The sequence below is a fragment of the Alnus glutinosa genome, chromosome 13, assembly GCF_958979055.1.
Source record: "Alnus glutinosa chromosome 13, dhAlnGlut1.1, whole genome shotgun sequence".
Taxonomy (NCBI): Eukaryota; Viridiplantae; Streptophyta; class Magnoliopsida; order Fagales; family Betulaceae; genus Alnus; species Alnus glutinosa.
Genome location: NC_084898.1, coordinates 23480435 through 23495780, shown reverse-complemented (window position 1 = coordinate 23495780; position 15346 = coordinate 23480435). Strand labels below are relative to the sequence as shown.

The 15346-nt window shown below is 35.0% G+C and overlaps 1 protein-coding gene across 1 annotated transcript; it reads right to left on the bottom strand.

The window, feature by feature from the left end:
- Positions 1–3218: 3218 nt before the first annotated feature.
- LOC133854418 (respiratory burst oxidase homolog protein A-like) lies at positions 3219–10942 on the bottom strand. The gene is made up of 14 exons (XM_062290618.1): positions 10591–10942; positions 9762–9921; positions 8621–8669; positions 8161–8274; positions 6490–6885; positions 5876–6265; positions 5686–5781; positions 5390–5505; positions 5073–5222; positions 4793–4963; positions 4174–4348; positions 3949–4077; positions 3419–3497; positions 3219–3328 (listed from the first exon to the last, which is right to left on the bottom strand). The coding sequence occupies exons 2-14, from the start codon at positions 9917–9919 to the stop codon at positions 3219–3221; spliced, it is 2133 nt and encodes a 710-aa protein (XP_062146602.1). The 5' UTR covers positions 9920–9921; positions 10591–10942.
- Positions 10943–15346: the final 4404 nt, after the last annotated feature.

Sequence of the window (15346 nt, the reverse complement as noted above, 5' to 3'; positions counted from 1 at the left end):
CTTAGACATGGAATTCCCATTATTCAAGCAAGCTTCGGATAAGGGAATTGGGGGGTAACTATTGAGGATAAATCCCACTCAACCCGATCCAAAGATGAGATTCAAAAGTCAAATAAGGTCCAAACAGATAAGAATAATAATCAGATAAGAATAATGATCATATCAGAAGTTTAAGAAGATACCAAATTAGAAGTCTAAGAAGGATTAAAGTCCAATTAGAATTCTGACAGCAGTTCTAGATCAACAAGGAGCAGGAGTCCTAATCCAGCTTTGACTCCACCTCTTTGCCTATAAATAGGCCCATACCCCAGGTATAAACTAAGATTCAGTTTTTATGCACATAGCATTATTTTCTTATAGAAGCTAATTTAGGCATCGGAGAGGACCCCCGGAAGGGTCCCTTAGTTTTTGTTGTTTTGCAGAATTATTAAGAAGCGTGAAGAACATCAAAGGAACGTGCAAATTCATACCATACCGGAAACTGTACCAACACATGGTGTCTTTCAGCTCTTGAGTTGTTTTTGGATTATAACTACTCTGTTAGCAGTCATGTTCATAGTGACTGAAAAATACACCGATCCAGTAATGGCTTTGGCAATCCATGCAGTAAAAAGATTAGATGAAAATGAAAAAAAAGGCTTTGTTTTACTTTCTGCCTTTGTGCTCTGTTTTGGGGGGTTTAAAACAGAGCCTTCTTTTTTTACAGGTTATTCCTATTGTGTTTCAGCTTCTATGCATATTGTTAAATGATAAAAAACTTGAGAGCTCGTTATGCCACAACGATAGAACCTGATGCTGAAGCTCTTGAGTGTCGTTAGGGACTTTCCCGAAGAGGAGGTTGTGAGCGACATTGAGGACTTGTAGATTCGTGAGGTTGAAAATAGAAGGTGGGAGATTTTCGGAGAGGTAGTAGTTGCAGAGATGAAGAAGATAAACAAGAAGGGATAGGACTGAAGGACTGAGGGCAAAAGTGGAAGAAAAATCATTAAAATGGCATGTGACCCACACATGACCCGTTGACCGTCCATTTTAACCGCTCTGACTGACGGAAGAGGGCAAAGTATGTAACTGTGATAGTTGAATGCTCTATTTTGGTCAAGTTAGTAGTTCGTGTGGGGTATCTGCAAAAGTTGGTAGTTCATTGGGGGAAAAGGTAATTACCATTTATTTATTTATTTTTATTTCTAATTTATATCACATCAAACTCTTCAAATCTTTCTCTATTTCAACTAAATATTAATTTTTTATTGGTTTTAAGCAACCACTCCTAATAAATGAGGAGAGGGGAAAAATGAAGTAAAATGAGAGAGAAATAATAAAATATTAAATAGCTCATAAAACTTGTGAGCCAAATTAGGAGTGAAATTCTAACAAAAGTTAAAATAGAAAAATTATAGAGAGTTTGTTGGAGTGGTTTTTTTTTTTTTTTTTTGAGTTTTTTACCAAATTTTGGTGAAAAATTTGAAATGGAGAACTCACTAGATATGAATGCTCTAAAATCACCACTTAATCAAAAATTAATAGTGATCAAGTATAAGCTCAATGATAATTTTAAAAGGCACATTATTCTTAAAAGAACACAAAAATGACAAAAGAGCGACTTATAACATTACTCCTTGCCACTACCCTCATAAATTCAAGATCCTAAAGATGCTTCAAAAACCCATTCAACAACCGAACAGGTAACCAAAGCATGCTATTATTTAGAATAATACCTTTTGTCGTTTGTATTCTATAAATTTGGAATGTATATCAATTTAAAGATCATCAGTTGATAAATCATTAAGCAACTTTGGTGGTCAAGCTTATTTTAGTGGGGATTGCTTTGGTAGTTTCTGCCATTAGAGTTGTGTTAATTATCATGATATTAATTAGTTTTTTCTAACTCCAATATATATATATATATATATATATTATCATTGACATTCATCACCTGCACAAACAAACAAACAAGCACAAGTATACCTTGAGGAGCAAACCCAACTTGAGTGTCGTTCTCAACAAGCTATAACTTTCTATTGTGTGTTTGGACCACAGAAGTTTGGTTGACCAAATTAAAAGAAATCGCAAAGGAAGAGTGAGAATGACATGCACTAAACTACTTCTTATTAAAAAAAAAAAAAAATCAATAAACTTGGCAAATTTCTTTTTTATATTAACCACTTACATTTGTGATATATATCTATCCAATGTAAGGTCTAACTTTTTGGAGAAATTTCACTAAACTTCATAAATTGTCGTTTCTTTTACAATTACTTCTTAAGCTTCAAAAACTCTCAATTTAGTATATTTATTTTTCAATTTTACCAATCCGTTATGATTTTTTTGTTAAATTCTATCAAAATTTCAATAATTTTTTATTTATTTTTTTAAATATATAAATAAAGAAAAATCTCAAAGATTCAGTCATGGGAATTTTGCAAATTCCATTAAATCCTTAATTACCAATGTCTAATTAATCATTGGCATTGCAATTGTTTTCGTTCTTTCTTTCTTTTCTTTTCTTTTTTTTTTTTTCTTTTTTTTGTCCCTTTAGAAAATGAGGGCTATTTTGGGTATTTTAAAAAGATTTAACGAAAAATCCTAACGGCTAGATTAAATTGAAAAAAACTGCAAATAAAATAAAATAAATAAAAATGGATACACTAAATTGAGAGTTTTTTAAGTTTAAAAGAGTAATTGCAAATGTCTATGAGAGTTAAGTAGTGATTTTTTCCCTAAATTTTTTTATTTTTTATTTTATTTTTTACACGCACAAGTATACTCCATACATATTAATAAGCAATCATTTGGCATCTATTTGACCAAGAAAAAGAAAATAATTTGTCCATACATAAAAAATAAAAATGGAAAAATTTAGTTTGAACTTTGGATGCGCAGGCTTGAACAACGTACTCAATCAGGGAAGTGCAGTGAGATACTTACCTCATACAAGGCCCATGGACAATTGCGTGGCCAAAATCAAGAAGCTCGATCTCATCATCATTTACACATATATAGTTAAAATAAAGTCTAGCTAGCTGTTCTTGATGCCTATAAGCATATTTCAATCTACTTTTATTCTAAGCACTAAAAGCATGCAATTTGGAGAAGATTACCTGTTTTTCTACATCTTAATTGTGCTTTCCTTCATGGTATGTATATATATACTAGCATGTTTTCTCAATAAGAAAGCCCTTTTTATCCCTGCTCTATTACTAAAAGTTTTAGATTCAATTCTAGAAATGCTCCTTGTGGAATTCATACTTGGTTGGGCCTTTTAGATTGAACTCATTGCAGAGCTCGTTGAGTTCTTTAGCCAAAACCGGTGCCCCACAGTAGAATACCCCTGATCCAATTCAACAAAACCACGATGTTATCATTGGAAGAAATCTGAATCACCCAATATTTTTTATGGGCTAATGGAGATTTTTCTCACCAATTCTTGCACCACAGTGCTTGTAACACATATTGGAGAAAACTTTCTTCCACTTAGGCCTTCCAAAATGCGTTCGAACCTGATAATACAGGAAACATAATAAATTGTTAAAATATTTATTCACAAATATTTCTTATCATCTTAGACTTTTAGAATAAGTAACGACGCAATTAACATGGTATTAAAGTTAAAGTCTTGAATTTGATCCCCATCACGTGAGGATAATGTTAAAATATTACTTCAAAAAATTTAATTCGTCATTTCCTATCAAGTTAAACTTTTGAAATAAGCGGTGAATTAACAAAAAAATAGTTAGAAAACATGCTAAGGTACTTGTCATAAGTTACTAATTACATGATGAACCACTAATTAATTAAGTCACATTCGTCAATTTTGAGATATATCGATCATTTGAATACATAGCACACCCAAGGGGTTAGCTTAAGATCGATGCATGGCATGAATGATGAATGGTGTGTGGTATAGTATAATTAGTTTTGAGTATGGTAATTATCAAAGAGCTTAATTACCCTAGTGCCTGAAACAATGTCCACTCCATTCTTAGCATGGTTGAGTGCTTGGACCATGGTAATGAAGGCTGATCGGACGTCTCCTTCCTCATACACACTAGTCAAGTAGTTGTGCATCTCAATGACACCCTGATTAAAGTCCAAATTAATTGACAATTAGGGAAATTTCAACAAAAATAAATTAATTAAAACACGTGATGCTAAAGAATTAACGTTAGTTTTTACCCTTTGATCAAGATCATCAACTTCATTAATGACCCCTTTAAACCAATCAAAGGAGCCTTGCTCCCTTGTTACCCAATAGAAGTGAGCACTGACAACATTCGAGATTGAATCGGCCTCCTGAAGACAAGGAAACTCAAGTGTTATATATTTTGCACGACGCAATATTTTTTTTAATCTAGGGTATAATTGCAATAAGTCAATGAAATATTCAAACAGATTAATTAACTAGTATAAGTATTTTCAAGTTAAAAGTTGATATCTTCATCCGTGACTAACAAATAAGACAAACAAAAAACTTCACTTACAACCTCTAATTTTTTCATCACTTTTACAATCATGAGTTCAAAAGTAACTATTTTGTTGTTGGCTTTGCTGACTGGCTCGGTCTTTATTTTTCTGGTTGTTTAGTTGGTTTGTTTTGGTTGTTTTTTTTTTGAGGTTGTTGTGTGGGAGCTTTTGTTTGCTCCTTTGTTATTTTTCAGCTAGTTTTGGCCGATTGCTTAATTTTACAGATTTAGTTGTTGAATGAAAGTTAATTAATTCTGCTTATTCATATATATATAAAAAAAAAATTAATAAAAAAAAAAGAAAAAAGAAAAAAGAAGAAGAAGATGAAGACAAGTTACTTACTGCCTTCTCCTCCATTTTGCTCATGTTTTTGAGCAAATCTTTGAGAATACTGATGAAAGGAGTTGCTCCAATCCCCATGCCAACAAGTAGCAAGACATCATACTTGCGGTAGTCTTGTGCTGGGGCAGCATAAGGTCCATCTATAAAGAGCTTCGGCCAACTGTTATCTCCAGACACAGAGGAATTTCACATATTAAGTAACTTATCACTAATGCTAATTAATGATTAAGGAGGGAAGACATTAGAAAGCATGCAGTACAAAAATGCACCTCTTCTTGGTTGTTTCATCAGCCATACTATTTCCGGCCAGAGAGGCTTGAGAGAATACTCGAATAAGCTCTTGTGTCCAATCACCTAACTGCCTAATGTGAACACTAAGGTACCCATCTCCGGGAGCGGAGGTAATGGAAAATGGATGCCTGGGATACATAAATCACGGCATGCATATTACCATAGAGGATCAAGATAAATTCTACGCATGCAATTGAGTATTGTATTATATATATATATATATATATATATATATATATATATATATATATATATGTTACGTGATAATCAGGGAAAGTTGTACGTGGTGGCTTACCACTGAAATGCCGAAACAGTCGGACATTGGATAAACATGTATTGTCCACTCTTGTACTTAAACTGGGGTGGCTTAGACATTTGCAACATAAGAACGTTTCCGGGATAAACTGCAACCTAAACATTTTACAATTCAAGTTAATTAAAAAAAAATATATATTATAGAGAGCCAGCCATGAGTTCAAGTCGAGTGAGTTCCGAAGCGTTCCACACAGTCTACACACTCATGCTTATATTATGCAACTTAGGTGTGCAGTAAAATAAATGGCAGATGTGGTTGGTAAAAGTTATTCTCACCTCCAGAAGACGGACATCATAGGAGGCCGACCGAAAGAACCTCAAGGCCCTTTCTCCAACATATACTAAAACTGGAACTGCAAGATACATCCATGTCTGCATGCATGATCGAACTCAATGTTCTCAAGAAAAGTAATATATATTGACTTGGTTAAAGGTAGGTTAAATATCACTTGAAAAGGATATATACCGTCTTGAGGTACCACTTGTGGGCCAGGTAGAGGAATGTCCCATGGACAATAAGCAAGGCATAGACGGCGACAAATATGTGGTGTGAATACCAGAAGGCATTGAAACCACTTAGCCTACCAAAGGGCTTTGGCAGCTTAATCAGACTCCGTCTGAACCATCGTGTTGCAAGTATAAATGCAACCGCCATTAACATCACCATTAGAATTCCAGTCACCCCTTCTATTCCTTTAACCAGCTCCATGTAGCTGGGTTTCTCATTGCCGAAGTCACGATCTAAAAAAATGACCTCATAGATTGTCTCAGGCAAATTGACAAGTCTTGGAAAATCACATGCTAGGTGGGTTCCGGCATGGAGAATGATACCAATAACAATGCCTGCAGCGATGACCTGCGCGGAGCAGTTTACAAAAAAGAAGAGTGCAAATGTATTTAGGGTACGTTACGTACGTAGTACATTGTATATACATACATCAATGAATCAATGTATTTTAACAAGGTTTAAATTTAGTGAGCCGAGGCTTTCAAATAATATGCTGCATGGATGATAACGTATAAACCAAGCAACAGTAAGTTAGGTTAAACGACTATATATATATATGTGTGTGTGTGTACCTTGTGAAAATTGATGTTGTCGTCAAAGGGAATTAGATAGGCGAGCTTGGTGGATCTGAGCCAAGTGATTGTGTTCCTACAGACGGGCAGGAGAATGAGAGCCATGTTGAACTTGAGGGTCTCAGCCGCACCCTTGGCTGTGAGGAGACAATAACCCATGACTTTGAACCCATCCTTGTTCATGTATTGATAAAACTTCCATGTGACGAGCGCAGTCAAGATCACCATCCACAAGCTCAAAAGCCCGAGTCGCCTCCAATTTTTTTGGAGATAATTTATTGTTGACCTTAAGCTTTGTAGCTTCTGGCTCAAGGCTTGGCTGCTGCAACTCGGCGCTGGACTACATTTATCAAGGTAAGTTTCCGGTTTTAACAACACCGCCTCTAATTGCCAGAGCTGCCCATTATCGTCAACCACCGAAAAAAAAAAAAAAAAATTGTCATAATTCATATATAGGTTGAATCACCATGCATGAATATCGATCCTCTTGAACATGTCATATATATATTGCATGCCACCTAAATCATTCAATATAATGAACAGCACCTAAGCCAAATTGTTTATAAAAAGAAGTACTGTAAAATAGTGGTGATCAAGGCAGGGGCAAAATTGAGAGTTACTGAATTATTATTGCTGTTAAATATATAAAATAGGGAATAACTTCAATCCGGTCCCGGCAAAAACTGGGCATTTTTTGCCTTCCAATGATAAGTTGACACGTAAGCTTGGAACAAAAAAATCAAATAAAATCTAAACACCCAATGGATTTCTTCAACGTATGCTAAAATGAGATCCGGCCGGAAAAATGGGCACACCGGCCAAATCTCTCTGTCGTAGTTGGTGCCGCCTCTCTCTCTGTCGCGGGTGTTCGGAGTTAGGTCGGGGTGAGAGAAAGAGAGATCCGGTCGGAAACCCACGCACACCAACCGGATCTCTCTCTGTCGCATGTGGTCGAGTATGGGTCGACGTGAGAGAAAGAGAGATCCGGCTGGATCTCTCTCTGTCGCCGGAGGTCGGGGTTGGGTCGATGTCGAGAGCGCCGGATCTCTCTTTCCCTCGTCGGATCTCTCTTTGTCTCCGGTGGTCCGGCCTGGGCAGTGCCATGGTGGGGCAGACGGGTTTTTCTAGTTGACAGTGCAGGTCGTGTGGTACTTCAGCAATATTTCAATTTTTTTGGTTTTAATTGACGTGTCTATTGATTATTGGTAGGCATAAACCCATTGGTTTTTGCCAGGACCGTATAGAAGGAGCACTCTATAAAATATTGCTGAATACAGTTAGCTAGTAGCCTAATTAGAGTTTTGAATAACAGTGTGACTAGCTATCTCACTACCTCTACTTAATTTTAGCTTTGTCGACATGTATAGTGTAATATACATATATATATATATATAGCGAACACATGGTCTAATAGATAGCAAAGTACACCCATCCCAATTATCTTTATATATTTCGAATCCTCCCTCTCCCTTCTCCTCCTAATTTTTGTGTGGACATGTAAAAAATAAAAAAAATAAATATATATATATATGTTCAGAAAAATACACTAGCTATAGCTAGTTATCATAAAGTCTATACTAGTTGGATTGAAATGGCATGGTCACGTGTCCAGGCAAGTCTCAGTGATATGATGTGTAGTTTTTAAGTTAATGTTGTTAGAAAAGTACCCACCTCAATGAAACCAAGTCGTTCTGCATCTAACTCTTCCATCATCAGGGCAGCATATTCTCCCGCTTGTTCCTTCACTCTAGATAACTTGTTCGCGGAAGCACTCAGCATGATAATCTACCCATTAAAGAAAAACAAATTTAATTATTTTCAAATTAAAGGAAACACTCATACAAAATAGTTTGACCAAAAAGCCCCCGGCCACCACAAACCCAGGCCCATTGAAAATGATACATATATACACAAAGAAATTTTCCGAAAATTATATTTCGAAAACCGGCAAACCCCATTTAATCTTGCAAATAATCAATTTACGTACACCAAACACTCCAAACTTTTTTTTATTTTTTTTTCCTTTTTACTTTTATGTTATATTATATTATAACACTTTCAAATTAAAAACAAATAAAATAACCTATAAAACATATTACCAAAAAGAGCTATTGTTTGGGTAGAAACCTACCTCTTTGATTTCTTCCTCAGTGATACTACCATCTTCATTCTTGTCCACCCTGAAAATACAACACAATAAATATATAACTCTATGATTATATATATATATATATATATATATATATATATATATATATATATATATATATATATAAAACGAGAACCATCATTGAATATTAGTAGTCAAAAGCGATTTTAAAATGACTCACTTTCGTAATAATTCAAACGGCATAAAAGTTGGGTTTTGTGCTACGTACGGTAGGAATTTACAACCGGTTGCAGTTTTGGTTATTTCATTCTAACCACAACTGCTTTAGGCGTTTTATTATTCAATTTTAAATAACTACAACCACAATCGATAATTATGCGATTATTACCCGATAATAGTTTTTCATAAAAATCTAAAACACATTTATTTTTTTAACCCTAAATAATTGCACTTTTTAATATTTTTAATCTAGTGATCAGCGGTTAATTGCAATCGACAGTTATTAACTAATAACCATTTTTCATAAAAATTGAAAACAGATTTGTTTTTTTAACCATAAATGATTACACTTTTCAGATTTCTTATATTGAAATCAATGAAATGAAATGCACAACTCCATATCCCATACCGGGTTTTGAGAATCAACCATAGCTAGCTGGTAAAGATAGGGTGTACGTGTCAAAAAGCATTAATTAATGTAGGTACATCATTTCGGTTTCAATGACAAAAGAAAATAGGCCCCTTTCAATTGATCTAAACACATGTAAAAAAATAAATAAATAAATAAATAAAAAAAAAAAAAAAAAAAAAAAAATCAACTCCTTCAATTAGATTACAGTGAAGAGTGGTAATGCAGTGAACAGTGGCAATCAAACGCATACACAAATGAAATGAGGGAAGCATTTAATAAACAACAGAATATTAGGCCGGCATTGAATAATAAAAAAAATAAGTAGTGAACCTAGATTATTAGTGGATTATAATCATAGAAAACGATCTTTCATAATGCTAATTAAAAGTTTTAGGAAAAAATGCAAATTTTCAATCTTTTAAAGCTCTATACACGTGCCATTTTTATTTCTAAAAAAGAGTGACTATGAAGCTAAAAGGTTGAAACTAATTAATCATTGGAAAAATTAATTAATTAATTATGTATTCGCACATTTGGAAAAAGATCTGGACCCGTGAATCGAAGTTTTCATCAGTGATTTGCAACCAGAACTCGTATAGCTCGTCTCGGCTGATCTTGTCACCCTTGAGCCTTCGTCTCCGGCTCAGCACATCGAAGATCTCCAGAGCAAACTCCTTTGAATCTTTCATTTCTACCAAAACAAAAAAAAAAAACGAAAATCAGATGTTAGAATATATTATATTATTTTCTAGGTTATTGACTTTCTTATTCGGGTTTTCAATCCGGTCCAAAACCGGTTTTAAACCGGGTCATCGGGTTTTTTTAAAACAGGTGCAAAATCGGTTTCTAACCAGTTCAATCACTTTCAGCACAGTTGCCCAAGCCGGCCCACACTCAAACGGGTCCAGATGGCTCAGCCCAACAAGGAGTCAAGTCAACCCAGCCTACGTGTTAGACCCGGTTCACTCAAATCCGAAGCAAATCGAATCCTACCCGGTTCAGCCGAATAGGCCAATCGGGTCAATTCCTCCAACCTGGTGCAAATAGTCAACCCGGTTTACCGGGTTAGACCCATGTCAAATCCATTTCGGGTTAGACCATATTAAATTGTCCATGGATTTAGGCCTATTTTGGCCCAAACAAACCGGCCCAATTTAACCTAGTCTTGAAGGCTCCGGTCTCAGGCCCAATTGAAGGCCCAAATAATTCACTGCCACCAGCAGCCACCACCATCCACTTCCGGCAGCTTTCAGCTGCCTTACTCCGCCCGTCCGCCACTCTCCGCCACCACGAAAATCAGAAAAGACAAAAAAAGAAAAAAAACAAAAAAGAGATGACGAATGAGTTCGGACAATTGGACCTATGCATTGTGCAAAATCAGAACGGTGGAGAAAGCCGTCTTTCGCGAGGGCATTGAAGTTGCTTTGGACTTGGCTCCATGCATCGACGGTGTCATCAGTTTTGGTGCTGATAAATCTGAGAACACCGAGAGCCTTATGAGCGCCGGATCGATTCCGGTCAAGCTGAGCCAGTTCCCGCCGCCGAGCACGAGCCTCCAGGGCCACCAAGGCGCCATTCTCAGCCACTGCCGAGGCCAACGGAGTAGGCGACGCGTGGCCGTGGCTCCACGAGAACCGCCGCACCAGCTTGGGCTGGAGCGCCTGCGAGAACTGCCAGAGGCTGGTCGACGAACTCTGCCTGATTGACGCCGGTGCTGACACGGACCTCTCCCGACGTCTGTATCCACCGTCATCAACATTAATCACTGTCTCAGGTATTGGAAGGTCCATACCGAGAGAGAGAGAGAGAGAGAGAGAGAGGATGGAGTGAGATACAGACTTACGTACAGTGATGTTTTTAAAGGAGTGGGAGTCGGTGTACGAGGTATCTCATATTTGTTGTTCAGGCGAATTGACCCGAAACTGAAACTATGAAACTAAAGCCATGCACATACATAAATAGAAAGAAATGCTCGCCAGACCATGCAGATCGAATGGTCCCCACACCCCCTATATATATATATATACCCATTATTTTCCTTTGCCACGCCTTCCATCTGATCGCTGGAAACTGAGAGTTTTACGTGGTGAACAGCTAATTATTGAGATTTACGGCTCGTTTGTTTGTAAAATAAGTATTTTATTAAGAAAACAAATAGTTATTATTAGAAATGGGAAATATTGAAATGAAATAATTATTCTAATTTTTTAGTTTGGTGACAACACATATACTACAATTAGAATTGTCCCAAAATTACTAAAGAAAAACCTGAATAATTTCTTATTTTTCAAAAAAGAAAACTCAAGTCTTTAAAAAAGAAAAAAAAGAAAAATGTTGGACCTTAGATCTGTGGGTGGCCAGGACACAGATCTGATCTAAATTCTTTGTTTTTTTTTTTTGTTTTTGTTTTTTTTTTTAATTTTTTAATTTTTAATTTTTTTAAGTTTATTTTGGAAATGATTATTCCTTTCATTTTTTAGAGGAATAACTATTCATGAATAGACAATCTTTTTTTATTTTTTAAATTCTCTTCGTTAGGGAATAGTTATTATCATGAAATAGCTATTTTAAGGAATAGGTCCTTACCAAATAAATGAATAACTATTCTAATGGAATAGTTATTTCATTCCAATAACTTATTCCGTAAACCAAACAAGGCCTTAATGCTCATATAATATCTTTTTAATTCACCAATTTTATATCCAACTTTAAAACGCATTCAAAACGTCATCGTATAATTCGCTTGAACATTTTCAAAAAGTGAAAAAAGGGCAAATTAGCTAGCGATCAAAACACGCCCAAGTAAATCGAAAGTATAGTAGTGCCAAAAATATAGACATTTAAGATAGTAAAAGCTCAACTAAACGAATGCAATTTCTTTTACCTAAAGATGTTACTCTTATCAGTTAATCACACGCTCAATCAAACGTATTAGATTTAAGCAAACGAAAACCATTTACATATATAGTTTTTTTTTTTTTTTTAATTGGCCATTCACTTATACCTGTAACAACCAGGAAAATGCTTCTTCTTTTTTGTTTATTTAACTTTTTATTGATAAGTAAGGAAAATGCTTCACTTATACATTTTCTTAAAATGTCATTGAAGTGGACTTATAAATCATTTGAAATGGGATTGATTAATAGCTTAGAGAATAACCATGGTTATGGTTTATTCTAAAATCATGATCGTCGGTGGTTAGTCATTCTTCCAACTTCATTAATTTTCTCTTATAATTTTTTTTTTTGTATTAAAATTTATTAATTAACAATTATCTAATTATGTATATATATTAATGAAGGTCATACAATACCCAAGGATGAAAAGTGTGTGTTTGGTTAACGGGTGTTCACATGGATCCAGAATATTATCCGAACCCGAAAGAAATTTAATCCTTCAAGATGGGATGTAAGTAATTAAGATTATAAGTCTTTTTGTATGTATATACACACACGTACACTTATGTATTTATGTATATATTCCATTTATACATGTTATATGCACTTAATTATGCAGGAAAATAAACCCAAAGCAGGAAGCTTTATTCCCTTTGGAACAGGACGTAGGCTATGCCCCGGAAGTGATCTCGCCAAGCTTGAAATTTCCATTTTTCTGCATTATTTTCTCCTTGATTACGAGTGACTTCCCTTTGTTTGTCTTTGAATTTAAACTACTTCTTATGAAAAAAAAAAAATTCTATAAACTTGGCAAATTTCTTTTTTATATTAACGACTTACATCCGTGATATATATCTAACAAATGCCTAACTATGTTTTCATTCAATTTTTTTTTTTTTTTTTTTTTTTTTTTTTTTTTTTTTTAACTTTAAAAAATAAGGGGTATTTTAGATATTTTAACAGAATTTGACGGAAAATCCTAACGGTTGGGTAAAATTGAAAAAAAAACTGAAAAATATGGATTACAACAGCAATAATCAACGAGGTTACAAATGTCTTGACCCTATCTCTAAAAGAATTTATGCATGTGTCCAGACATGTTGTGTTTGATGAAGGTTTCTTTCCAGCAAAGGATACACAAACAGTTCCTTCATCCTCCTCATTACAAAAAAACTCTACATTTAATGACGTATCTACAGTAAATTACTTTTTGACACTTTACTAATTAGTAGTGTGTTAAATCTTAACACCTCACTAAAATCATTAGTGCCGTGTCTGAAGTAAAGGCCACTAAATTAGCGGCGTGTTGGATTCAGCACGCCACAAATTTGTGGCGTGTTAGTCAAACACGGCACAAAAATGTGGCGCGTCTGACGGACACGGCACAAAATTGTGGCATGTCCACAAGACGCTCCACAAAATTGTGACGTGTTTGACTAGCACGCCACAAATTTGTGGCGTGTCAGTCAGACATGCTAGTAAATTAGTGTCGTGTCAGTTTATGACACGCCACTAATTTTCATAGAACCGCGTGGGGATGCGTGGTTCTCTTTGTTTTCTCCTGCAATTGTTTCCCTCTCTCACTCTACTCTCTCTCTCTCTCTCTCTCTCTCCCTCTCTTTATCGCCGGCCACCGCATCACGGTATGCATCTCCTCTCTCTCTCTCTCTCTCTCCCTCTCAATATCTCTCTTTAGCTCTCTCTCTCTCTCTCTCTCTCTCTCTAGCTCTCTCAATATATATCTCTCTTTATTTAGCTCTCTCTCACTCTCTCTCTCTCTCTCATCTCTAGCTCTTCGCCTAGCTTAGACGCCGACCACCACCAACGCCGTCCATCCCCGGCCACCCAAGATCACCTTCGACACCGTCCATCAGTAAGGTTAGTGACTCTATTTCTTCTTCTTCTTCTTTTTTTTCTTTAGCAAAAATAATTTAGAATTTTTTTTCTTTAGCAAAAAAAATTCATGCATTTGTCTTATGGATTAGGGTAAAATGGATTGCAACACTTGGTACAAGAGTAGTTTCTCTGTCTCTCGCGCATATGTGTCATAAGATTATAATAATGGAATATTATATCAAATTTGAGTTGTTTATATATGTCTAAATATATTTGTTTTTGAATATTTTTATTTGTGGTCCTTTTGAAGTATTTTTAGATCGTTTTTGACATGGATGAGTGATGTTAACTTTTATTGAATTGAGTTGAGCTACCTTCACTTTCGGTTTATTTGGTGTTTGTTCAATTTTTTTTTTTTTTACTTTAATTATATATACATTATATAGGAGAAGCAGTACAGAAATTCAATATAGATTTTATTTTCTTCATGCTGAGACAACAATTCCTCTTGGTGACAATGAGTTCCCCATATTCTTTGAACATGTTATTCTCTCCTTTTGCTTTTCTATTTTTTTGCACCATAGAAGCTGCCATAAAACTACTAGAGAATGAGACAATTAATTTTTTTATTTTTTTTTTTACTTTAATTATATAAAAATAGACTACTTCTTGAAGATGGTATCCTTGATATGTTTCGTGGTGTCAACATTCATGACCTGTTTTATATATTTAGTGGTTTTCAATTTGTGGCGTGTCTGTTTGACACGCCACTAATTTATGGCATGTCAGTCAATGACATACCACAAAGTCAGAAATACCGACTCCCTGATTAGTGGCATTCTAGAAAGGCCACTAATCACACATCACTAATGTTGCTTGAAAGGCCACTAAAAATTAGTTACAAATCACTTCAATTTTTATAGTGCCTCCATGGTTGCTTGTCCAAGAATTCACCTGTAATGTGAAAGAAATCACCTCCAGCAATGGAGCTTTTTTTTTTTTAGCTCACCCCCTAGACATCACTAGATGATGGCCATCCACTACAAAAAGTTAAAAATAATAATAATAATAATAATAATAATAATAATTATTGACAGTTTTTTTTAGACGGTTTCTAAAACTATCTAGAATTAAATTGTTAGAGACGATTTTTTTAGAACCATTTATAAAAAATTTAATATAGACGGTTTGATTAAACCATCCATAACTCCAGACGGTTTTATTCAAACTGTCTGTAAGTTTATAGATGGTTTGGACCAAATCATTCAAAAATTTACATTTCCAGACGATTTGATTCAAACCATTTTGAATTTTATGGACGGTTTGAAAAAAACCGTCTATAAATGTTACGGACCGTCCCAAACCGTCTATAACTTCTTCTTT